Source organism: Parus major, chromosome 5 (genome assembly GCF_001522545.3).
Source record: "Parus major isolate Abel chromosome 5, Parus_major1.1, whole genome shotgun sequence".
In the NCBI taxonomy this organism is placed as follows: domain Eukaryota; kingdom Metazoa; phylum Chordata; class Aves; order Passeriformes; family Paridae; genus Parus; species Parus major.
The window spans coordinates 25,324,882-25,349,911 of record NC_031774.1 but is presented as its reverse complement, the minus strand read 5'-3'; the positions used below and the strand labels follow the sequence as shown (position 1 = coordinate 25,349,911).

At 40.9% G+C, this 25,030-nt stretch overlaps 2 protein-coding genes across 12 annotated transcripts in view; one reads left to right on the top strand and one right to left on the bottom strand.

Moving 5' to 3' along the window:
• The window catches only part of SPTBN5 (spectrin beta, non-erythrocytic 5), a 95,285-nt gene extending 76,033 nt beyond the window's left edge, over window positions 1-19,252 (top strand). For 4 of the 6 annotated variants that reach the window (XM_033515024.1, XM_033515021.1, XM_033515022.1 and 1 more), the window contains 19 exons: window positions 480-617; window positions 1,364-1,620; window positions 1,786-1,972; window positions 4,402-4,614; window positions 4,979-5,175; window positions 5,758-5,962; window positions 6,667-6,861; window positions 7,997-8,152; window positions 8,687-8,904; window positions 10,530-10,719; window positions 11,449-11,625; window positions 12,554-12,658; window positions 13,640-14,260; window positions 15,229-15,300; window positions 16,902-16,988; window positions 17,381-17,472; window positions 17,642-17,727; window positions 18,216-18,351; window positions 18,921-19,252. In XM_033515024.1, the coding sequence (XP_033370915.1) occupies window positions 480-617; window positions 1,364-1,620; window positions 1,786-1,972; window positions 4,402-4,614; window positions 4,979-5,175; window positions 5,758-5,962; window positions 6,667-6,861; window positions 7,997-8,152; window positions 8,687-8,904; window positions 10,530-10,719; window positions 11,449-11,625; window positions 12,554-12,658; window positions 13,640-14,260; window positions 15,229-15,300; window positions 16,902-16,988; window positions 17,381-17,472; window positions 17,642-17,727; window positions 18,216-18,351; window positions 18,921-19,095 (3,507 nt within the window). In that variant the 3' untranslated portion in view covers window positions 19,096-19,252. Of the gene's footprint in view, window positions 1-479; window positions 618-1,363; window positions 1,621-1,785; window positions 1,973-4,401; window positions 4,615-4,978; window positions 5,176-5,757; window positions 5,963-6,125; window positions 6,194-6,666; window positions 6,862-7,996; window positions 8,153-8,686; window positions 8,905-10,529; window positions 10,720-11,448; window positions 11,626-12,553; window positions 12,659-13,639; window positions 14,261-15,228; window positions 15,301-16,901; window positions 16,989-17,380; window positions 17,473-17,641; window positions 17,728-18,215; window positions 18,352-18,920 lie in introns of those variants that run through there. The other 2 variants (XM_033515023.1, XR_004497846.1) reach the window with 2 other exon arrangements.
• An 849-nt stretch (window positions 19,253-20,101) lies between these two features.
• The window catches only part of LOC107205985 (cytosolic phospholipase A2 beta-like), a 50,957-nt gene continuing 46,028 nt past the window's right edge, over window positions 20,102-25,030 (bottom strand). For 5 of the 6 annotated variants that reach the window (XM_033515025.1, XM_015631188.3, XM_015631190.3 and 2 more), the window contains one exon: window positions 20,102-24,194. In XM_033515025.1, the coding sequence (XP_033370916.1) occupies window positions 23,956-24,194 (239 nt within the window). In that variant the 3' untranslated portion in view covers window positions 20,102-23,955. The remainder of the gene's footprint in view (window positions 24,195-25,030) is intronic. The other variant, XM_015631191.3, reaches the window with a different exon arrangement.

Here is a 25,030-nt window from a genome sequence, read left to right as displayed (position 1 = left end):
TTTCTTTTCTTTTCTTTTCTTCTTTCTTTTCTTTTCTTCTTTCTTTTCTTTTTCGCTGTTTGCAGACATGACAAAGAGGGGATTAAAGGGTGGAGTTACAATCCTGAGTAAAATTATCTGTTTTTAAAGACTTGCTTGCACAAACTCTTTCACATTATTTCATGATGCCCTGCCTTCTTTGTTGGGAATAGTCCTAGTAGCTGCTCTTTATAACACCTACTGACCTGGTATAGCAGCTTTCCCTTGCTGTACCTCTCGCTTCTCTTGCTGTGCAGTTTCTGCCCTGATTTCAGTAAGCCTTTTGTCTTCATTAGATTTTTCTCTGTCTCTGCAATTGCTCCATCTCTTATGTCAGGAGGTGAAGGTTACAGCTGGCCCTTTACACAAGAGTGCCAGTAGGCTTTGATTGTGAAGGCAAAATGATATATTCTGGTGCATTCAACAAAGGAAGAATGTGTTGCCTCTTCCTTCTGACATAGGAAGGGGAGAAGATGCTCCATGAAAGGCACTATGCCCCAGAAGCCATTCTGTCCAGACTACAAGAAATGGAAGAACTGTGGGAGGAGCTGCTAGCAAGTTGCCAGGATAAATGGACCAAACTGCAGGATGCTTACAAGGTAATGCCAGTGGCCACAGGGATGCCAGTGGCTGGATCTTGGTGTCTTTTCCAGAGATAGCAAAGCTGCCTTGCTGCATGTCTCATCTACAAGTGTGTCACTTGATACAATCCAACCTGATTCCTCAAGACCATAACTGCAAAGAATCTACTAAGTAGGGACTGACTGAATGGAATTAGCAGGATAATTGGAGATCCCTCAGAAGGGAACAGGATTTGTAGGCTAGGCTCCATTCTGCTTTCTGCTGCTGGTTTAGATCCAGATTCCAGAGAGACATACTGAAGAAAAATGTGTTTACTCATATGTGTCAGCTCTCTGCATCTGTCTCCAGGGCATCTTTTCTCCAGCACATTGAGAAAGAAACCTACAGCTGCTTTTCATTCTTCTAAGTCCAGGCACATAAATTCTCATGACTTGCTTGGGCTATCAGAAAATCTATGGTAATAAAACAGACCTCTCCCTTTAAAAGTTTGGGTTTTTTCAAGGTGCTATGTCCATGATCTGCATGATCTATATTTGTGCAACAAGTAAGATAGGCTGTTGATGTTTAATGCATCTGTTCTTGTCTTCACCATGACTGAATTCTCTTCTTCATTTGCAGCACCATTATATATGGGAAGAGTTCACTGAGCACTGGGAAGTTGCTCCATGTTTCTGTGCAATCTTTACTGAGCGTGACTGAGATTTTAACATCATATTATCTGTCCTTAAAGTTCAAATGATCTTTTCCTCTTGCTTGTTCTCAGGGTCTTCATTTTCAGCGAAATGTAGAGGACACAGAGAAATGGTTGGAAGGTGTGGAAAATGATCTGAAAGCACCATATAATGACAATGATCTGGTGGTTTTGAACAGTCACCTGAAGAAACAAGAGGAACTGGAGGAAGACATTGCTGCCCATAGGGACCGGCTGCAAGAGCTTGTGGTCACAGCTCAGCAGTTCCAGAGGGAGAAACATTTCCTTGCTGATGAACTAGAAGAGAAAGTGGATGAATTGGTGCAGAGGTGTGTCAGGCCTGGCCTGTCTTCTGCTGTCATTTTGCTACTTTTATCAGCTTTTTTCTTCCTTGAATATTCCTCTTTCCTTCTCTATGCTGTTCTGAAATGAGTGTTCTGCATTCATTCCTTATCAATCTGTAGACCTCACTGGATAATCTTTAAAACCTACAGATACAAAAGGCTACATGATCCTCTGCAGGAGAGGCGGGGGAGTCTGGAGGCAAGCAGACTTCAGTACCAATTCTTCCGAGACGTTGATGAGGAGTTGGCTTGGGTTCGTGAGAAGCTCCCCATGGCCTCCTCCAAGGATTATGGCAAATCCCTGGCAACTGTTCAGAGTCTACAAGAAAAGCACCAGGTAGTGTCATGTAACAGCCATTCACAGTCTTTAGAATCAAACAGAGAACACTGAACTCAATTTGTCTCTAGCAAACTTCATCTGCTGTGCTCGGGGTAACAAGGATGACTTCTTCTCTTTTTCAAGGATCTGTCCATGACTTGTCAACATGCAGGATGCCATCCTGCTTATTGTTGCAGTGGTGCAAGTACCACACCACAGGCCTTCTGTGGACATGTTGGCTCTTTCTGTGAGCTGAGTTCAAACCCCGGCCTTTTCAATACAAAATAGATTTTACAAACTTGTGCATATTTTCATGGGCTCTTTGGTCCTAACAAAATGCTTTCAAACTCAGTAAGTTTGTAAGTAAGTAAGTAAGTAAGATCCAAGAAAGCTCATTGCTCACATGTCGTGAGATGAGCTCCCAGGTGTGCTGGTTTTGTAAAACAAAAAACTCAAATCAGTAACCTAAACCACTACACTAGGAAAACAGTTTCTCCCAAATTTTTTCCTGCTCTGATGGGAGGGAGTTTACAGGGAACTATTATGCTACCTGACCTTCATTCCAGTGGTAGCTTTCAAGACAACTGCTGAAATATTTCTCAAGGTTCAGATGGAGCATTGGAGGAAGCAGTGCCTGGAATACTGTTGTCTCAAATACCAATAATTACCTTCCTGATAGTTCTTTAATAAGGAACACTGTCTCTTTGCAAACACAAGGTGGAATTAAAAATATTCCTGCTAAGATTTTCTAGCAGCTTTTGGTATTTAATATTAATATTAGCATATGACATCCCATTTAAGTGCCATGTCAAGTGCTTTTAAGGGAAACCTGTGCAACCTTCATTAGGATTGGGAAAGACAGGAGATCCTATAAATTGTCAATGTGTGTGATATACAGTCAGAGAGAGAGAAAGCCCAAGTGTCTGGTGCAATCATTGTGAAACAGTAAGAAAGAAAAGCTTGTTTCATCATGATTAAAAGCACAAATGTTATGTGTGCAATTACTCCTGAAATTTATGAGCTCATTGGCATGGAAAGCGAGTAATTAAGTTCACAGAAGAAAAGAATGCTTGAGCTGAATTAATCTGAAAAAATATTTCAAATAACTGAACGAACAGAGGAGATACTGCTTTAGGCTATGATTATTTTTTGTTAGTTGGCTAAGTCTCAAAATTTTTCAACTACCTGTGAGACTGGGAGATATAAACCATAAAATCAGTGCATAATAAAATTCTCTGACATTTTACTTACTATTCTTCTGGAAACAGGATTAAAATATAAGCTTTTAACTCTCAACGTGTTATTAGCTACAGCCTCTGCACCTTCTTTTAATTGTTGGTTTACAAGCAAGCAAATGTCAGAATTAACATAACAGTCAGGAATTGAATAGACTGTTGGTTCCACCCTCTATTGTTTGTCCTAATGAGCCAGATTTGCAAAATTCAGTCCTTGGTTTGTAACTCCAAAAGAGATTGTGTGTGAACTGTATTAACCTAAGGATGAAGAAAAAAAAAAATCTGTCTTTCGAAACAGCATTTACACACAAATATATCATGCCTTCAAACAGCTGCTTGGCTTGGAACAGATACGGTGTCACTTTTCAACAACATCTTGAAATCAATAGGGGGCAGTTAAAGGCAAGATTAGAATCAGAGCTCTTTTCCAGCCAAGTTTGACTCTTAAGTTGAAAAAGCAGCTCCTCTCCTTATAGAGGGCATCTCGTCTATATTAACACAGCACTGCAGTCTAACTCTGAACCTGCTTATTCATAGCTATGAAATTAAACAGAACAATGCTAAAATTGTGGGGCTTGTTTGCGCTCGGGGTGCTCAGGCACAGTCAGCCAAAGAATGCATGTATGCTCACAGAAAAATCTCAGCATGGGCCTTGCCTGCCCATGGGAGAGTATATGGAGGGATGCATATTGTTTTAAAATCTACAGTCTTCAAAAATTCATTTCAAGTAAAGCCTTTGAGAATTGGTTCAGGTGGTTTTCTTCTCTCTTTGTCCTGTTGGCTGCCTGGAACTCATGTACCCACAGCATTTACAATGGCTGCTATGCAAAGATGCATCTTCTACAAAAGCATTGGCAAGTGATAAATAATAATGGGCAGGCAAATTGGTCATTCCTCTCTAGACATGTGTTAATTCAAGAAATGCCATATAATGGAATGGAACAGGGTACATTTGTGATTAGAACCTCTTCCCTCTAGTCTCTGAGGTAGATACCAAAGGTCAAACTTCATGGATAAATTTGATTTCTGTGATCACTCCTTCACCCCAAAAAAAGTCCTCCACTCCACTTGAAGCATGCACTCAGGCTTTGTGCCTCTGACCCACTGTTGTGAATTTATAATGGAATTATATATGCATGACTACATTTTCTGGAATAAAAATTCCATAACTTCAATTTTTGTAATTATCATTTTACTCTTTACTCTTTCCAGAACCTGGAGAATGAGATAAACAGTCGGGATGCTTTGACCAAAGCAGTGATCAGTACAGGACAGACACTGGTGAGGGGAGGCCACTCAGCCTCTCGTAAGATTACAGAGCATCTGAAGGAGCTTGAGACTTCTGTAGAGGTCTTGAAGGCAGAGGCTCAAGAGAGGAGACAGAGGCTTATGCAGTCCTATGAGGCCCATCTGTTCCTAAATGAGGTAAAGATTTATTTTGAGAGATTTATTTTGGCCCCTCTTTTCTTAAAACAACTGACACCTTTATTGAATGGATGTAAGTGTGCAGAAAGGACCACAGTTTACACTGTCCTGATTTTTCCTATCTGGTAAATATGGATACAGTGAAGAAGTTACAATTACTTTCCCAACTAATCACAGTGAGTAACATTTAACTGCAATTCCTGGATTCTGGTACACATTTTTTGGAACAGCTAGACTGAATTAGAGGAAGTCACCTAAAGGTACTCCCTATTTTCACTGATGTGTCAGTGCACCACTGCTTTCAGTTTTCTCTGTCTTGACCCAAATCAAGCTGTGTTAAGGCTCATCCCTGTATTTTATACAGCTGCTGGAGGTGGAGGCATGGCTGGCAGAGAGGAGTTTCATTCTGGAGACCTCTGATTATGGGAAGAATGAAGAATCCACGCAAGTTTTGCTTCGCAAACTTGAAGCTACCAAACTGGACATGGATAGATTCAGGTCGCGGATTGAGAAAGTACAGGAGACAGGTGCCAGCTTAATAAACAAAGACAGTCCAGAGAGGTAGGAAAGTAAAAACAGATTTCTCCTCCAGGTCTAACAGAAACGCCCAGAGAAGGCAAATACAGAAAAGTTCAACTATGTTTGATGGCTCATTCAAAAGTAAGACTTCAGGGATCATCTATCCCTCCATCATCATCATCATCATCACACACACACTGAGCTCCCCAAAAGCTTGAAGATTAATATTTTCATGAGATTTTTTTTATTTCTAACAACAGACCAATTAATGCAGATCAGTTCTTTGTCCATTGTCTACTCCCAGGAACTAGTCATCTAGTTCTAATTTACCACAAATATTCAAAAACCACCATGCTTGGGAAAGGAAATTAATATTACTGACAGTTCATTGTTTTTCATTGAAAGTTTGTTTTTATACCTGGGGAGGAAGAAGGAAAAAGACCAACTACTTTTTATGATATACTTTAATTTCCTGACCTAGCTGCTCTAATGGCACAGCATAACTCACTCCATGATGTTATCTGGTTTAGCTGTATTTTAAAGGTGTTGAAAATTAAACCTGTAAGAAAAAACAGTCTTTAAAAAGAACAATAACACCTATTTTTTGCTTCCTATCCTTTGCAGTTCAGCAATACTTTCAAAGCTCCAGGGGATCCTAGCAGACTACCAGTCTCTCCTACAGAAGTCTGACACCCAGAGAAAATGCCTGCAAGAACAATTCCAGCTCTATCAGTTTGAAAGAGAATTCCAGCTGGTGGATGCATGGCTTTCCAGTAAACTGTCTGTAGCAGAGTCAGACGACTATGGGCAGGACCTAGATGATGTTGAGGTAAAAGAAAATAAAAGGTATTGCATGTATTGTGTGGCAAAGCAGGGATTTGCTGCAATTTTTGTGTAGCTGCTGACAGTGTAGCATGTTACAGTGACAAAAGTTAAACAGAGCTGTTATCTCTACAGCAAGAACTCAGACTGGTTTCTGTCTGCTTTGACAGGGTCACTGAGGCAGCATCCTCCAACAGAAAATTAGATGTATCAGAAAATTAGCTTTTCTTGGGATAAGGTGAGGTCAGCACACTTCATTGCTTGCCCTGCTCATAAATTTGACAGGACCTAAAAAATTTAACTATGGTCAAAAACACTGGGCTGCAGCATTCATATTTCTTGCTGCTGATTTCAAGGATAAATTTCTCCTTGAGGCACACAGTGCAGAGAGGTATAATTAGTAGTGTCCACTCCTCCTAGGAACTACAGCATATGTAAACAAGTTTTGTTCATTAGCTTTCTATCTGGGCAACTTCTGCTTGTCAGGATGGCATTCATTTTTCCCAGTGACACAGAATGTTGAATGATCAAGACAACAGGATGTCTTCTTCTGACTCCAGATCATTTGGATTTATCAAATGATTTGCACTTGTATATTGTAGAACATAGCTTTTGTGTTATACAGAGCAGAGAAAGTGATTCCTTCTGTCTCTCTCATGGAGGTAGGCAGAAATTCTTTTATCTAAATCTGTGTTCCAATTTATTCTGCAGGTGCTGGAGAAAAAGTTTAAAGATTTTGTAAATGAGATGAAACCTCTGGGTCATTCCAAAGTTGCTTCCTTAAATGAGTTAGCATCTAAACTGGATAAGGAAGGCCACAGCAAGATGGATGTCATCCAGAAGAGAACTAAGCAAATCAATGAAATGTGGGAGACACTATGCAATGCCATTCAGCTAAGGACAGAGGTAGGAAACACATGAAAAACGAGGGCATTGATTTCCCTGCAGTCTCCCATGTCCTTTCTTTCCCAAACCAGTGCATTGCTCACGTTGAAACACAAGGTTTACAGAGGCAATGAGTACATTTTGTTCAATTTTTTTCTAGTCATTTCCCTTTACAGCCACTGCTTACCCTGCTCCTAGCAAGGCTTATACTTGAAAGATGTTTATCAGCTAGGAGTAATTGTTCTCCTTAATTCACTGCTAACTCCAGTTTCCTGAAAAACAAAGCAAATCCAACAGTTTGCCACCACTAACAGGACTCTGGCTCTGCCACTTATCAGTCTCTTTATGGAACTACCTAATTAACAGTTCGCTAAACATGATCAAAATTTTCCAGGTTTTTGCTGAATTAGCTACTTGAAATCACAGAAGGTGTATGAAAGAGAATGTGATGGAGGACACAGAGCCAACCCCCTACTTTTAGGCAGCAGTTAGGTGTTAAATCTGCTCAGTCCCTCTCAGGAAACTGAAGTCACAGATACGTTTGGAAAACCAGAGGTGACACACAGAACTCAATATTTTTGCTTGCTTTAAGGAGAATATAAAACACCAGATGTCCTCAATCTTTTTTTTCTTTCACTACTGTTGCATGCCCTGTTGCAAAGGAGGTAGCTCAAGCCCACTATTTCCTGTTAGCAGAAATAAATGCATGACAACTGTTAATATGAAGTTTGACTATAAACTAGTATTGGAACATTTTTTTAATCCTCTCAATTCAGAAAAGTATTATTTTTGCTCAATTCCTTTTATTTTCACTTTTTGCAGTGTAGACCTTTATTTCAAGAAGTATTTTAAGACAATTTCTGTGATATAGAGAGCTACTTTTGGAGGGGAATTCATTCTCTGCATTTTGATAATTCCTCTTATGTAGGGATAAATTGCTCTTTGGAGAGTTCTGTTTCTTTCCATTGTCCAACAGAACTTGGGAAAATTAGGTTAACACCTCACTTTCAGATGACTTAATGGGGAAGATGTTTCATTTCCTCTCAAAAGCCCCAGACATTTTGTACTGCATTATGACATATTAGGGTTACCTTTTTTCATGTTGTAGACACAAAATGCTGTAGAGTATTACCATTAAATTACTTCTTTATCCCAGAACCTAATAGCAGCCCATCAAGTTCACCAGTATGACCACGATGTGGATGAAGTAAAGGGCTGGATGCAGGAGAAAGAAGCAGTGGTGGATATAGAAGATTATGGATATGATCTTCCAGGTGTACAGACACTTCTCAGCCATCTTGAGGGAGTAGAGGTAAGAGGATCTGTGATGAAGCAGCAGCAGAAAAGCATAGGTGCCAAAAAAAAAGGAGACTGACTCTTGACTAGTGCCTCTCAAGGGCCTTGCTTGCAAGACAAATTTATTGTACTCTTAAATATTCTTTGTGCCTCACAAAGAAGAGGGCCTTCTCCTCCTGCTTTTAACATTGGGATGTTATATTATATTATAAATGCTTTTGCTTTTTATTGTATTTGCTAATGCTTTGGCTTTGAAGGATGAACTTCTCTTCTAAAATCTATTCCAAGCTGTTATTATAATTGCAAAGGTGACAGCTGAACTATGGGAAACTTCAGCTCCACATTTACCAAAACAATCTGTCTCATGTCTAAAGAAGTTTCTTTTATGTTTGATGGTGAATAGGACATTACAGGAAAACTGAGAGCCATTCATATTTCCAGCCTCTGTACAGCCAGAGGGTAGAAAATAAATGCATCATCGTTAAATCCACTTTGATAGAACTAAGGAGTGACTTGGTCTTACAATCCAATGACTGTGTCTCCATTCCAGAGAGATCTAGGAGTCATCATGAAAGAGCTGGAACGGATCCGAGGAGACGCTTGGCACCTCAGCCGCACATACCCTCAAGTGAAGGAAAACATCATGGAGAGACTCACAGATGTGGATGAGTGCTGGGAAAACTTGGACAAAAAGTTTCTGGAGAGGAAGGCAAGACTGAGCCAGGCAGAACAAGTCCAGCTCTATTTCAATGACTGCAGGGAGCTGATGTATGTGTAGGCCCCTTGAGTTTGGCAGTGGGCCTTATTTCTCATCTTTCCCATACAGGATTTTCTAAATTATAGCTGTGAGTTATTTGATTCCTGCCCCAGGTGCTCTGCAGCTTGCTTTGAAATCTCTTTGAATAATAATCCATGGTGTCTCCTCAACAGCACTTCACAGAATTTACCAGATATCAGAGGTGACCATAATGCCCCAGCACAGGGCATCATACACATCCTTTGTGTATGACAAAGACACTTTTTTGGACTAATTCCTAAACAGTCCTGGAGAATTCCATCCCTGTGGATAAATTTGGTCATTTCACAATTACAGTTCAAAATACTGTTGATTCTGTAGGAGGACAGGGTTAGATAGTGAAGTAATTTGTACACTTGCATAGACACCAGTGCCCCCTTTTCTCAGAGTAAAAGCAACTGCATTAAAGGTTATCTCCTAGAATAAGTAATGAAAAAGTTCACCTGTGACAGGAGTAGAAATAGAGAGACAGTGAAATGGTTACCACTGACTATTGGACATTTACTATGCTAAGGGAGAGATTCTGAGCTCAGGTAAATCATGCATTAGTTTGTGCCAGTTGAGAGTTATGGAGTAGAAAATGTTTCTTAAGAAGTATCTATCAATATGCTTCTTTCCATGAGTGCTCTTTGTGCATATGAAGTACTTTCATGTATGGTGGTAAGGTTTTGATGGGCATTTGAAAGCCTCTGTGTTCCTTTATAATGTATAAAATATTGTTAAAGTGTGTAGCCTAGGCAATTGCAATTATTTCTTTCTGATAATTTAAATGCAGAATGCTTCAGTATGTATAGATCTACATCTGTATTTTTAATAGGCACTGTATGGAAACAGCACTGGGAATATTATAAATCCCCCAGATGTTTGAGTAAACCTTCATCAATGCATTTGTATATTGCTATGGTTTAACCTCCCAGTCAGCAGCTAAGTACTTCCACAGCCAAGCCACTCACTCCCCCAGGTTCACAGTAGGATGGGGAAGAGGATCAGAAATTAAAAACAAGCAAACAAACCAAAAAAACAACTAATTTGTTGAGATAAGAACATTCTAGCAATTAAAAAAAAAAAGTAAAATATAATAGTACTAATGATGAAAAAAAAAGGAAAATAACCCTTCTTAAAACTATTGATAAACAATACAATTGTTCATCACCCACTCACTGGTTCCCAGCCTGTCCCTAAGGAGCCATTGTCCCTTCTGGCCAGCTCCCCCCAGTTTATATACTGGGTATGATGTTCTATGGTGTGGTCAGAGCTGACCCTTTGGCCAGTTTGGGTCAGCTGTCCTGGCCGTGTTTCACCCCTGCCCAGCTGCTCCTGCACCTCCTCACTGGGAGAGCCTGGGAAACAGAAAATTCCTTGGCTTGGGGTAAGCAACAGCCAAAACAGTGTGTTGTCAATATTATTCTCATACTAAATCCCAAACTCAGCCCTGTACCAGTTACTAGGAACAGAATTAACTCTAATCAATATTAATACCTTTTGTGAGCAAATGAAAGTCTGTATACATGTATCCACAGCCGTGGGATGTGTGCATTCCCAGATTTCCAACAGATTCAGATTCTTTTCCTTTTTACCCTTTGTCTGTGTTCTGTAGGGCCTGGGCCAACGAGATGCATGCTCTGGTGATATCTGAGGAACTGGCAAACGATGTCCTGGGAGCAGAACTGCTCATCAAGCGCCATGAGGAATACAAGCGTGAGATAGAGAAACAGTGGCTGAAATATGAAGAAATGCAGCGGGCAGGAGGTGACCTGATGAAGAATGGACATTTCATGTCTGAAGAGGTGTGTTGAAGAGTTAAATATTTTACAAGCAAGAGTGAACAAAGACATGAAACAGACAGAAGGTGAAGCTTTGTCTCTCAGAAGAACTGAACAGGACGATCAGGCTCTTTACTAATAAAAGCTATGTAGTTCATGTGACACATAGAAAAAGAAAACACATTTTAAAGTTCTTATGCTACATCACAATGTAATTCCTCAGAAATGTCCAAAGGTGCAAGAATGTTAAAATTTCTGTGATTTCATTATCTGTGTGTCTTTAGACTTTGCCCAAGACATTGTCTGTAGATCCAGAGATCACACCAACAAAACCATCTTCAGAATTTATGCAGGATTACATGAATTCTGTTGTAGAAAGAACAAGACAACTTTCCACAGTTGAAGTCTCTCCATTGTTGCCTTGACCTTAGTGCATGCATTTGCTGAATCTTCTGGTTCTCACTAACTTTATAGTACAACTTGCCTGGGTATAAATTTTGGGAATTCATATGGCAGAATATTTGTCATACAGTATGTGGAATATGCGTAAAATTGTATTATCTAGCTACACAATTTACATGCTAAATTAATTCAAGTAGGAAAAAGGAGGACTCGGATATCTTTTCTAAATATGCGAACACCACAAAATTTTCAAGAAGTCATCCTCTAAATCATGGGGGCAGATAATTGACTGTCATGTGAAAGTCTGATTGGATTTTTCAGCTCCTGGCATTACACATATTATTTTTCTAGATTGAAGAAAAACTGTTAGAGCTGTCAGAGCTGATGAAGAAGGTAAAGGAGAGCTGGGACATGAGGAAAGTACTATATGAAGAAAACTGGGAGATCCAATTGCTCCGCAGAGAGCTGGAACAAGCAGAAGCGTGGCTGGCTGCCAAGGAGAGCTTTCTTTCAGATCCCTCCTACGGGGTGAGTAACAGCCATGCTGCATTACTGAGCACTCTGTGCCCCTTGGCACATGCAGAGGGCCTGGTTCATGCATCAGCACAGGCCTGAAATTAATCACAATCTCAAAAACAAACTGCCCTCAAGATTAGAAAGGGCAGGAGCCCTGTCCTCTTGCAGAAGTGAGCCCAGGGCAGTTGCTGCATTTGACATGGTGATGGGCTCCTGGAAGTGGGGGCTTCCAGGGGGTGGTAGAAATTTTGTCAGATCATTTTGGCACATAACTTGCAGAAGGTTCAACCTTCCTTGTCTTGCTGAGAGCTTTTTCAAAAGGAAGAAAGGGTTTTCCCCACCTAGTTGGGGAAAAAATGGGGCTTTTCCCACCTTTTTCTTCCCATTAAGTGGTAAAATGTTCTACACAGGCAGCCTGATATCTGGCTTGTAAATTCCTTTTTACATACCAGCATCCATATTTTTGTTTATTTTATTGGGTTTTTTCCCTCATTGTTGACTGTCTTCTGACAATTTATAAGATTGGAAAACTAAGTCATGAATTTGGGTATCACAAACTAAGCAGAGGACATGAAAGAAGTCTCCTCTGTCTTAGGGCAGGAACAAACTCTGCATCTAGCACAAGCTGTAGTCCAAGTACTCAATCTGTACATAAACAATTCTAGCTGGAAGCCATGGTACTACACAGCCTTGCAGAAAAGGGAAGGCTGGTACTTGAACTCTTTCTCTCCTACACAGCAGACAGACTGCAAGATGCAGACCTTTTTTAAAAATGTAGATTCAGATTTTTTCATATATCAACAGGGGTTTAGACATCCAGTTACAAAATTTTCAGAATCCTCACATGACCAAATAGAATGGATCAATCTGAAAATCTTAGGCATAATGGCTTCTTAATGGACTTGATTTTGGACTTCTGTATGTATTCTTTTCCATTTAGGATTCAGTGTCTGAAGTAGAGGAATTACTGAAGAAACACCATGAGTTTGAGAAGATGCTTGCAGCACAGGAGGAGAAATTTGCTCAGCTCAGCAGGAAAACTAAGGTGAATAATGGGAGGCTGATGAGCTGTACATGAAACAGGATGATGTGGGTCATGGATTGTTGGAATGTCACTCTGTGTAAGAGATGGGGCAAACGAGTAACCAAAGCTGAAATATTTCAGACACAGCAAGACCTGTATGTGGATCAAAAGAGATCAACTAGCTTGAAAAAGCTGTAGGGGAGAAGTGGAAATTTTCTTTTGCCAGGACCAGCAAAAAGGGTGTGAGAAACAGGGTGATCCCTTGCAACACAGGTGGAGAGATTTTGCTTCATTCAGGATTTCAGTAGGGAGCTGGAGCCACAATGAAAGTGACAGAGGACAGCAAAGGGCTGAATATAAATGGAGACCAAGGCACAGATAGGCATTTTTCATTCTGGCTTAAGATTTTTACAGTGGATTGTGTTAAATACCAAAGATACTCAGTGGGCCTCTCAGATTCTCTTTCATTGTGGGGGAGGTTTTTTAAGTGATTTTCCTGAAATAACCAGAAAAACATAATGGTTGTGCTTGATTTTAAGCTTAAGATTAATCTGTCTTTTGTTCTGTGATTTGCAAATTGGCTAAGCGAAGGGACAAAGGGTCCTAAATTTTCCATGAGAACAACCCTGGATAATCAGTGTTCTTACAGAAAACTTAAAGAAACAGTGCCTCAAGAAAAGGACCACAGTTTTTCCTTAGCTTATTTAAAAAAAAAAAAAAAAAAAGGAAAATCAGCCTCCAGAGAACTTAGTAAGGGCAGAATTCACCATTTTTGAGGTTACTGCCATTACTATTCATGATTTGGGCAATAAAATAGTGCTCTAATAGCAGTTAGATTCAGATCTAACTCTAAGAATGGCAATGGAAGTGCAGGCCTTAAGATTCAGTTCCAGGAGACTGTTTATTTGAAAAACTGTTCCTGCTTAAAATTAAAAAAAAAATCTTAGGTAAGCATGAATACACAAAGGTGATTTTAAAAAATGTAATACTGATGTCCTACAGAGAGAGATGAATCTTCTGAAACAAGTGGACACAGAAGAGAGTGAGCAGAAGGATAAAGGCAAAGTTGTACGAGTTCCTTCTCTGAAAAGAAAACCATCTGACAAAAGGAATGCACCACCAAAAGTGACAGAGATAAAGAGCACAACGCCACTGCCACCTGTGCCCACACACAGCGTGTCCTGGAAGGTCCCACTTGAAACTATTTTCTCCCCAGTTGAAAAATCTCCAACAAGGTTCCAAGAATTCAATTCCTTGGAAGTCCCTGAAGTGCTGAGCAGCAACAAAACAGAAATGAAAGCTGAGACAAGGCTCGGTGAGATTATCACTCCAGCTACACCAAAGATGGTAGGCCCACAGGCTGCATCTTTGGAAAGACACGGTTCTTCAGGCTCTCCTTTATCTCCTACTCCTGTAAGCCAGCAACACAGCAGCAATTTGTCAGAATCACAAGCCACAGACTGCATTTCTCCTCAGGAAAAAGGTGCTATAGGCTCCTCTTTTCCCAACCTGCAGACCAAACTAACAGCAGCACCACCCGAGCCTGGACAAAGGTCACTAGATAACTCACCAAACTTACTGCTGTCTAGCTCCTCTTGGGAGAGATTAAAGAATACATCTTCGGTAAGTCCCAGGAATTTCTGGTTCTCTCCTCACAAAACCACTATCATGTGCTAGTTTAAGAAAGGCAGTAACAGGAAGATCCGTGTGAAAGTCACGAAGAGCACCATAGAGTGGGCATTCTGCTGGGTACACACCTGGATTCAAACAAGAAGCATTTTATGTGCCTTTGCAATTCAAACACTTTTCCACAAAGACTCTTGACTTAAGCTGCTATGTACAGCTTTAAACTACTTTTAATTTGCTAAGCTTTATAGCCTAGGGCTTAACAGCTATATTGGTTCCTGGTTTTCTTTTCCTGAACTAGAGGCTATTCCTGCTGCTGAATACTCAGCAGAGTACTTTAAAACAGATGATGTCTCGCAGAGAGCATGATTTACCTACACCTTCTGTATGAGGTGGAAGTGCTTAGTGTCCACTCATTTAGAAGTCAGAGAGAGGCAGGACTCCATGGCACACTTGTCAAAGAGCTGACCAGGTGCAGGACTAGAACCAACAACTCCTGCTTGCTTGTCCTGGCAGGAAATTCACTGTTAACTCATTGGCAGATAAAAATGTTTCCTTTTGCTTCTCTACTCTTGAGAGGAACACATCTCACATACCCAGGAGTACCAGTACTATACATTGGTGTAACTCAATAATTGTGGAGGTGGTATGGATAACTCAAACAATTTAAGTTGTAAAATGTATGTCATAATATAAAAATAGTGTTAGTTAATTATCACACTATGATAGAGCAAATTTCATAAGTAAATTGTTTGAGAAGGATTTGAATTATCTTCGTTTAGGTGGTTTATCAAAGATACAGCTGCAACCTAGTGAGGATTTCCAGCTGTGCTGTCAATGTAAAGGACAGAGGAATCAGAGACCAGTTTCTTTGCATGGAGTTTACCTAAGAAAGACCTTCAGAAATTTAGCATAGGCCTAAGGGCCATTTTAAAGTTAAGTAGCAATGTTCTTGTATGTCTCAGGTTTCTGCAAGTCTCCAGAACATGGAGGGTTTCCTAGAGAAGCGAGACCAGCTCCTTCCACGAAGACAACAGGTAGAAATAAATACCATCACTCTGGGTTATTTCATTTTCCCTTGAGTTATAGTCCAGATCTGGCCTGACTTCTTCAGGGTAAGCTCTTGCTGAAGAGGAGCTCAGTAGTGTGGGTTTTCTTTAGCTATCCCTAAAATGCATGAGGAAGTGTCCCCTGGCTTTGGCACTATCTGATATCTCAGAAAAAGAGACCATGGAATTGTTACTTGCCATGGGAATCACGCAGAACAGGGTCTGTCTACAGTTAATGGATTTGTATACCAGAATCTAGGCTGTATAAACATGTTAATTACAGTTTCTTAATTATAAACAATATATCAACTGGATTCAATATATCAACTGGTTTCAATATATCAGCTGAATTGGGGGAAAAAAAACCCAAATGAAACAACAAAAAAAAAAAAACCCACAACAACCATAAAAAAAACACCACACCACAAAAAAAACCTAAAGCTTTATAATCCTGTAACAACTTGTGATAGTTTATCAGCAGTGGAAGCCTTCGGTCTCATGCTCCCAACATTTGTAATTTCTAACTGTGCTAGAACAGAATTAAGGTTGTGTTTATCTTTGAAGAATTGGTTTGCTAAATACAGGTTTGAATAAAATGGAAAACTAAATTCTTATCCTGGGAAATAATTGCATTACAAGTCAGTAGCATAACGATCACAACAGGCCAGGAAATTTTCTAACATTCACCAACAATCTGCAGACATCAATGTTTGCTGAGTGTTTGCACATAAGCAAGATTATTATGATAGACAGATATTATGTCTTGGATTATTTGTCCCATAGAATATTTCCTCTGAAACTTTAAACTTGAAATACCTCTTTTAAAAAGTGAATCTGGTATGGACTCCATCTTCTGGAAGAGAAATCTAGTTTTTCTTCACTTCTGGGCACACAGAATTTAGTGTTCAGGGATACTGAACTTCCATATTACCCAAGAAGAAAAGCTATGACTTATCCTCCTCAGAACTGTTTCCTTCCTTCTCTCTGAATGACCAAATTGTCAATTTTATTCACTGGCATAATAAAATACGAATAGAAGTTAAGGGTCCTTCGCCAAGCAGAGTCTCATGGCACTAGGCTAAGTTTTAGTGTTACATAGTTGAGGGTTGGAAATACCTGCTGCTTTTGCACGTTGTTCAGCAGCATTCCACAGGGGTTAGTTGAGTAAATGAAGAAGAATTCAGCATCCACATTAGATAGTAACAACACACTTGATAAAATTAACCTGTGACTAGCAGGCAGGGTCCAGTGTTACAGCTAGGGAAAAATGTGGAATTTTAGTGGCCAAAAGTTAAACAGAACTCTGATTATCCACCCTCAGTGATGTTACTGACCACATGGTGTAGAGCTTGCTTGAGCCAGGTTATGTCATTTTTTCAGTTCTGACTCACAGAGACCCTTTCTTGAATCACTCACACAGAAACTACAGCAGGTTCTGTTTTTCTAAGAGATAACAATGACTCTGAGAACTTCTGTGATCATAATATCGACAGATCCCGGGTTTCTGTGGTAGTTGTGTGAAAGATTTCACTATCCCTATAAAATATTTACTTCAGAACTGAATTTTATTACCATTTCTATTCATGTAGCCACACTCGAGGTCTTGGAACTCCTTCTATGTAAAACTTGATGGATTAAAGCTTGACTTCTATAATGATGACAAAGAAGCAACTAAGGTAATTTAGTTTTTTAATCTTTTTAGCAAACTTTGTATCTACATATGTAAAAATTAGTTTTAAAATGTCACCTTTGGTTTGGGGCTGGGGTGATCAGTGGCAACTGATTGAAAATTCAGCAGTTTTTCAATTGATTCAACTAAAAACAGACTGATAAGCTTCCAGAAGTTTCCAAAGATACTTCTTTTAAGGTACATCTTATTCAAGGATTGTCTTTAAGATATTATGCCATCATCCTTGGTTCCTCTGTGGCTTATCCTATTCAGTGATCTTAGAATTACAGTTAGAAGCATGAAGGGATGGGTGTGTAGACTGCCTGCAGGTTAGTATAGAATTGGATCCAAGCAGAAAGGACACAGAAGACATTTTATTTTAATTTTATCCCCCTTCAGAATGTATCCACAGTCCTGTCCCTCAACATTTCTGGTGCCAAATGTGAGAAGCTGGTGAATTACACCAGGAAAGAGAACGCCTTCATGTTGAGGTGAGTCTTACAGAAAAGGGCACGAGTAAAAGCCTGTGCAGCTCCCTGCCTACAGTCACCCAAGGCTGCATGCTGTTAGGAGGCATAACTGAAGTGTCTCACACTCACAAGCACAGAAGGTATAAGGCAAAACTGACTAGAATTCACCTTTTTGTGTCCTTATTTACAGGCTGAGAGATGGGGCAGAGTATTTCTTTGCAGCACCTTCTCAGACACTGATGGAGGACTGGCTGCAATCACTACAGAATAACATAGGTATGTTCTCACTTCCTTCAAGAATGAGCTGTGCTTTTAGCAAGTAAGAGAAAGGTAAGAGAAAGAGAAGAGAATGACAAGATGTCCTTAGTTTGGGCCATTCCGAGCCATCCTTTTTGGCTCTGTTAGAAAGCAATACACAAGTCACCTTCTACCTTGTGATGTAGTGACCTGGCAGAGAAAAGCAGTCCAGGATGACTTGCAAAGCAGTCTTTCAGTTGTACTGTGGCCAACCAATCAGGTTATTCCCTGACAGGGGCATGGGGCTGTTTTCATCCTCCTGTTAAGGAGCTACTTTGGATTTGATCAACAGCTTTTCTTCTGAATCTACATCTCTTCTGGACATCCCTCTACATAGTGGCTTACTGGGAAGGAAGACATAGCATAATTATAACTATGATGGTCAGAGAAAATTGTTATGGACCCAGAGGTAGCAAACTCTGTCTCTAATGTTACTTTTTTTTTGCTGTTTTTTTTTTACTCTGTAGGACACGGTAACAGATCCCATTCTACAGTGATGGCGCAAAGCTTCATTTCAAACACAGAGACCTCCCAGAAAAGAGTGTGGGACTTTCCAGACAGGGACTCTGCTGAAAGACTAACCAGCAAAAGCTCACTCCTGAGGTACGGGCTCTGTGCCACAAAGCTGAACAGATGTCAGTGCTGTTTGTGCTCAGGTCACCTACAAAGAGACTGCCCTGAGGCCAAAAAGTCCTGCTCCTCTGTCACTAAGGTGGCCAGCAGGAGCAAGGCAGTGATTGTCCCCCTGCACTTGGCACTGGTGAGGCAACACCTCTAGTGCTGTGTTCAGCTGTGAACCACTCACTTCAAGAAAACTGGAGCATATCCAGAGAAGAGCAATGAAGCTGGAGAAGGGTCTGCAGAGCAACAGGTTCTCCTACCAGGAGAGGCTGAGGGAGATGGGGTTGTTGAGACTGGGAAAAGGAGGCTCAGGGGAGACAAAGGCAAGGAAAACACAGCCACAGCTGAATTCAGAAACCTGGCCTGTTTAAATCAATTTTTCTTGCATTTGGAGTCCATACAAATCTTACAGGCTATGACATGAAATCTGGTCCCACAGCTAGGCAGACTTTTGCTGCTGAGCTAGACACTTAATGAGTCCTTACATATACACAGAGTCTTAAACTCCTCTAGATTATACCTGATTTTCTGATGATGCATTTTGTTGATAGGAGAACACCTTCCTTCAAAATCAAACCAGAGAAAGAGTCTGCAGAATTCTCCAGAGATCTTGAGAAAGATGGACCTACAGTGACACAAGCCTCAATTGCCACCCTAAGCCTAGAACAAAGTGGAAATAAAACAAAACTGCTTCCATCTCTACTAAAAGCAAGAAGAGAAAAATGACATTTGCCTCAATGAATTCCAGAGAATTATAACTTAACTCAGACCTCCGGAAATATATTAATATGTTTTAAGTTAATCACTTCCCTCTGAACTTTTAAAATTATGTATTTAATCTCATAAAATCTTTAAATATAATTAAACAGGATTGCATATGGTATACTTTTGTGTGTACAACAAATTTGTAATTTGCCATTATCACCCAAGTGTTGTCTACTTCAAGGTACCAAAGGGCAGGGGGACCTTTAAGCCAGACTGCTCAAATTAAATAATTCTGTGAGATAGGAATGGGGAGCAGTGAGCAGAGCATGAGGTGCAAGCTGTGAGTTAACTACAGCCATGTGCAAGTATGGCTGATTGATTTGCATTTGCAGATACCAACAGAATAGATTTAAGAGGCTTGGGTGGTCTGTGCATCCAAAGGTAACGTTATACACTTCCTACAGTGCTTTGTGGTCTCCACAACCTTTCCTTTTTACAACACATTAACCAACAATTCTCTATTTGCCAATTCTTTCTGGATGAAGCTACCAGGAAAAAAAAAAAAAAGGCCTGAGGTGTTACTCATTTTTAATAGAATCTGAAACTTAAATAAGGCGTGAACAATGTGTTTTTGTGTAAAAGAAGGAAAGTAGGATAGCAAGGAGGAAGTCTAGTCCCCAGATAGCAAGCTTCACATGCTAAGGTATGGTGTAATCATGGGGAAAAATATATATTTTTCCCCCTACTTACCTGTTTCTGAGCCAAAGAAAAATTTCCTAGCATGAAGCTGGAGAGAAATGCCTTTTTTCCCCCCAGGACAGTGTAGTGGCTGGCAGCTCTTCCCTGACATGTGGAAGCTAAAATTTCATGTCCTTAACTCCTCTCACAAGGACTTCAGCCTTCATCCCTTTTTATGCAGTCTGAAGCACCCCTCTTGCTCTCTGCTTGCAGTCCTCTCCTCTGCACTACTTCTCCAGGGGTATAGACACTTTACACCAAGTTCATGTAAATACTTTATGGGCACATGCAACATCTAGAGTTTAAATTTGTGTTGTCTGATTCAAATTCAGATCAGTCACAGGCATCCAACAGGTGAGCTAATAATTTCATTTTTTTTGGCTAGTCCATCTCTCTTCTCTGTTTACCCCAGCTAGATATGCTGCCCGTAATAAAAAATGAAAAAAAAAATAAAATCAACCCAGCACATCAAAGTAATGGGAAACTGATGCATTTCATCATTTTGACCATTTTTAACTGATTAAAAAAAAACCCAAAACACCAAAACAGCTTCAGTATTTTAAACTTACCATTTAATTGAACAAATTGGCTGTAGCTCAGTGCTGCTGCCTCCTTGCCACACCCTTTGCTATTCCACTGAAGGTTTTACCACAGGAGGGAGATTTTGTTCCAGGCTCTCCCTACCTTTGTAAACCAGATCTTCTCCCACATTTCTTCCATTCAGTCCTGAAACCAGTGAAGGCCCTGTGAAATTCTCAGCAGGGATTTAGCACAAGTAGCACTTATACACCTGGAAAAAAACTTGTCATGTATTTAAGTGCATAAAGATTTTCATGGGTCTGGTGCTCCTTTGCAATATTTTATTTTTAATTAATGTATTATTAAACGGTTAAAAGACACAAGCAAGCAATTTCTATGAAGAGCAGCTAATAGTTTAAGTTTCATTTCCTTTGTGTTTGGCAGCAGACAGCAAACTCTGTGGGGGTTTTCCAGCAAAATGTTCATCAGAGAGCAGCAATCTGGGGTGCATTTCAGATGAGGTTTTTGGCAGGCATGCATTCATCTTCAGTGGTTAAGCAAACACAACACCAGACCAGCAAGGCCTGGTTTATAAGTATGGCACGTGCCTTTTTTCAGTGAGATGCAGAGAAGCAGCTTTCTGCTGGAAGTGCCTGCTTTGGATTGCATGCACTCTGTTCAGTCACAGCACAACATGTGGTACTAGGCCAGACAAGAATGGGGCCAAGAAAGCAAAACAAACCACAGCCTCTGAGGAATAACCACACAAATCTCAGAGGCCCTTGCACTCCATGTTTACCCTAAAGGGAACAAGGACCAGTCCTGAGCACAGGTCACTGATCAGCCTTATACTGAAACTATGCCTTAGATTTCTGTGGTTTTGGGGCAGTGCAAGTCAGCATGCTCTGAACCAGAGCTCAGGAGGGCTTTGAGGGACAACCTGTTCCAGCCACCAATTCCCACAAGCTGCATGGACAAGACTGTGAGAAGTGTAGGTCCCTCCAACCTGCAGAGTTCTCCAGCAGCCTCTGTCCTCACAAATGCCCTCCAGGTCCTCCTACTACACCAACAAGCCAGCAACACACACCTCCAATGTCACAGAATCATAGAATCATTTAGGTTGGAAAAGACATCTACAGCCATCCAGTCCTACTGTTAACCCAGCACAGCCACGTCCACCACTGAACTGTATTTCCATGTGCTACACCCACATCATGCTACAAAATCAAAAAGGCAACCCAGATGAAACAAAAAGGCACTCTGATGGGCAATGATACAGCCCTCGCATAATTTCAGGCTCTGAAATTCAAAAATACATTTGAAAAAAGCTATTATCATTTAAGGCTACAGAGGTACCACATGCCTGTCTGTGCCTTTGGCTGCAAGATTAGACAGCAGTTCCCAACCTGACTTTAAGTGTTGGCAAAACCTCTGGTGACAGCTCTCCCAGTAGAGTCGCACCACCTTCCCCACCCTCAGCTCTCTCCCCACCACCCTCCTTCCCTCCCTTTGTAACAGGATTTATCAGTCCCTCAGAACAGTAATTCCCCACCAGCTGTGGGTTGTCCTAAAACCTTGTGGCTTTGTGGCTCCTTCACATTTTACCAGGTCTTTCTGTTTGTATTAGCAGCACTGTGAATGTGCCAAACATGCCCTAATTATTCATCTGTGGAGCATTTTGAGAGACCAGATTTTCTCAGTGTGGCTGAGCCACCTCGCTGCTGGGGACGTGCTGCCAAGGTTCACAAGGATTACAGATTGTTCTCTGTATCCCATGAACACAACAGGGATATCTTTTTGTAGCAGAAGAGCTTTCTAGGACCAGCCAGGGGAGAATGGAAATGGTGCACACTCTGTGCCATGTGGGTTTGTATGTGCTATTCAATGCTGTGCCAGGACATGCTGCTCTCCTGTGCAAAGGTAGCGGATCCAGCTGGATGAACTCTCAACTCAAAATGGCTCTTTATGTTTTGTCTTGCAGCCAGTATCTGATTAGTTCTTAACTTCTCATGATCTGAGTCCCAAAGTACAGTTGCATTCCAGCTGTTAAGGCTCCTCAGTTCTGGGTGATACTCCTTAGCTCAGCAAGTAATCATTCTACAAGAAGCATTGCTGATCCTTAGCCATTGCCATTGCAGCAGAAGCAGCACTTAGTAAATACAGGCTTCAAGCAATCAGGTCTTTTGTAAATGCTCTCCCTCTGAGCTTCAATATTGCCTGTGTATACCAAAATGACACACCCCTCTTCCTCATTCTTTGTCTGATTTTGGATTTCAAGTACAACTAATTCTAGATCTCAAGTAAATTTCCGACACAGAAGAAATATGTAAGGTTTTCCTTGGAAGTCCTGATGAATATGCTGTGTTTAGCATAAATAATCCAGAAGCAAGTCCAAATCCTTCAGTGTGAGGAAGTCTGCAAACTTCTGACTTCTGTGCAGCTCTGTTTTATATTGCTCAGCATCCTTCCCTATCATCTTCTTTAAGTAGTGGAGAGCTATAAAGATACTCCGAGCTTCTAGCTCAAGGCAAAGTCTCTCACTGCATTCCAAAGCAAATTAAAAGCAGGTGTCATTTTCCAAATATTTTCCACCAGCAAGGAGGAAAATGTGTGCTCTCTTTTATGTAGCACCTATTCAAAATACTTTGCTTGTGATGTTAGGGATAGAAGACTATAAAGGGAAAAATCGTCTATGTGTGAAAATACAATGGCTCTGCACTCTATTAGTGAATTATGCTGTCCTACATCCAGTTTACATCTGTGGGAGAACCAGCTTATGTCTCAGTCATGACCACTAAATTAAATGTACTTGAGTCTATGGCAACTATTCCTTTCAAGTTTCTTCTATGAAAAGCTTGTTTCAGGCTCTTGAGATTTTAATCAGTAAAGGCATTGCTGATATAAATCAATATGATCACTTGTGCTTTATGCAGAGCTTTTCCTCCAGCCAATGCTCAAAAGAACTGTGCTCACTCAGTGCTGCTACCACCCTCTCTCTTGAAATGTAGCCGCCCCCTTCGTGGTAGTCTGGAGCAGCATTTCTGTGCCAAACTCTTGCAGGGGAGTGGAAAAAAGGAGTAATTTCTAAATCAGCAAGGGGAATCGGCCAGACGGAGTGCAACTGTCCACACTGCAGTTTGGCCACTGTTCACATATATATGCCTGACTTCAAAGCTGAGCCCACCAATTCAGTGCAAATTCTAGTTGCTCAGCCTATCTGAAAATCTGGACATCACTGAATGCAAATGGCCAGGACTTGATCTGTAATGAAGTATTGAAAGGACACTGACAATGGGCTCAGAGTTGAAGGGACAGGCTCATACAAAGAACTATCACCACCACCATATACTGTAACATCAAGGAGAGCCTGGGAGGTCTCTGCTAACCAGGACCCTAATTTCTTAACAAGACCACAGTGTGAGGCTCTTGTGGGCTTAAAACTTGGGGGAAGGAGATAAAATATCCCTTTTGAAAGCTAGGAGCTTGAACATGGCAAGGTGAGAAATGTACAGGTTTCCTCAGTTTTCTGTAAATAATGAACACTGTGATGTGTTGTAACGTGAGTGTGATGTGTTGCAATGGGCTGCCATAGCCTTCAGTGGGGAACAGTGCAAAAAACCCAGTTTAGGGGTATCCAGAGTAGCTGGAGAAATTCCCAGTCCTTCTGCTTCTCTTTCGTTCTACAGCACTCCTGATTGCTTGGAGGAGCAGGTCTTTGTTATTGAGGATATTGTATCTGCTCAGGTTCACAAGTTTATCAAAATTTTCAGAGGAGTAGATTAGCCTAATGAGGTAGTACGGTGAGCAGTTGTTCTCCAGATTTACTTTGCCTTCTTCCATCTCTGAGTGACCACGCTTTACCCCTGCAGAGAAGGACAAAAGCCACCACAGTGAGATGAATCTGGAGTATTATCAGAAAGTGTTGTAGGGGACTGATCTACTTGGCTGGACCCACTACTAAAAAACAGCTCTCAGGAAATACTGCAAACCCACTCCACAGCTTGAAAGAGCCATTCATGGTCAATTTTCCCAGCTACTCCTCCTTCCCCTCCTGCTAAAACTCAAGTCTGGAAATCCCTCAGCAGAGCTGGCACAAATTCTTGCATTCCTCCTTGTCCTGCCCCTGCAGACATCATATCATTCCTGAGCAGCACGCCCATGGGTCCACATCCTTTCCCAAACCCTGTAAGTCTGACTCTCAGACAAAGACACACACCTGGAACACTTAAAATCCATGATCACTGCTGGATTAGTGGTGGCAAGTGCATGTCTGCCAGCTAGAATGAGTGGACAGCCTAGTACATACAAGGAAGCCGTGTGATGCTAACCACACAGGGCTGCCTGCTGCAGAGTGCAGAGGGACCAGAGCATCCTACATCAGACCTCCAACCTGGCCTCAGGTTATGCCTCTTGGAATTGGCAACATCCATACTCCCCATTATGTCAATGCTTTTGCTTATAAGGACCCCCTAATTACCTGCACCAAGGACTTTGGCAGTCTCATATTTACATTTCTACAAAATTTTTGGCTACATTTCTTTGTTGCTTTTTTTGTCTGTCTCCTTGCAGTCTGAACCAAATATGCCCAAAACACTAATGTAATGTGAGATGGCTATCAGCAGGACTACAAAATGACTGCTGAGATATTCCTTATGATTTCAACCAGAACCTCATGAAAAAGACACAATAATTGTGCTTG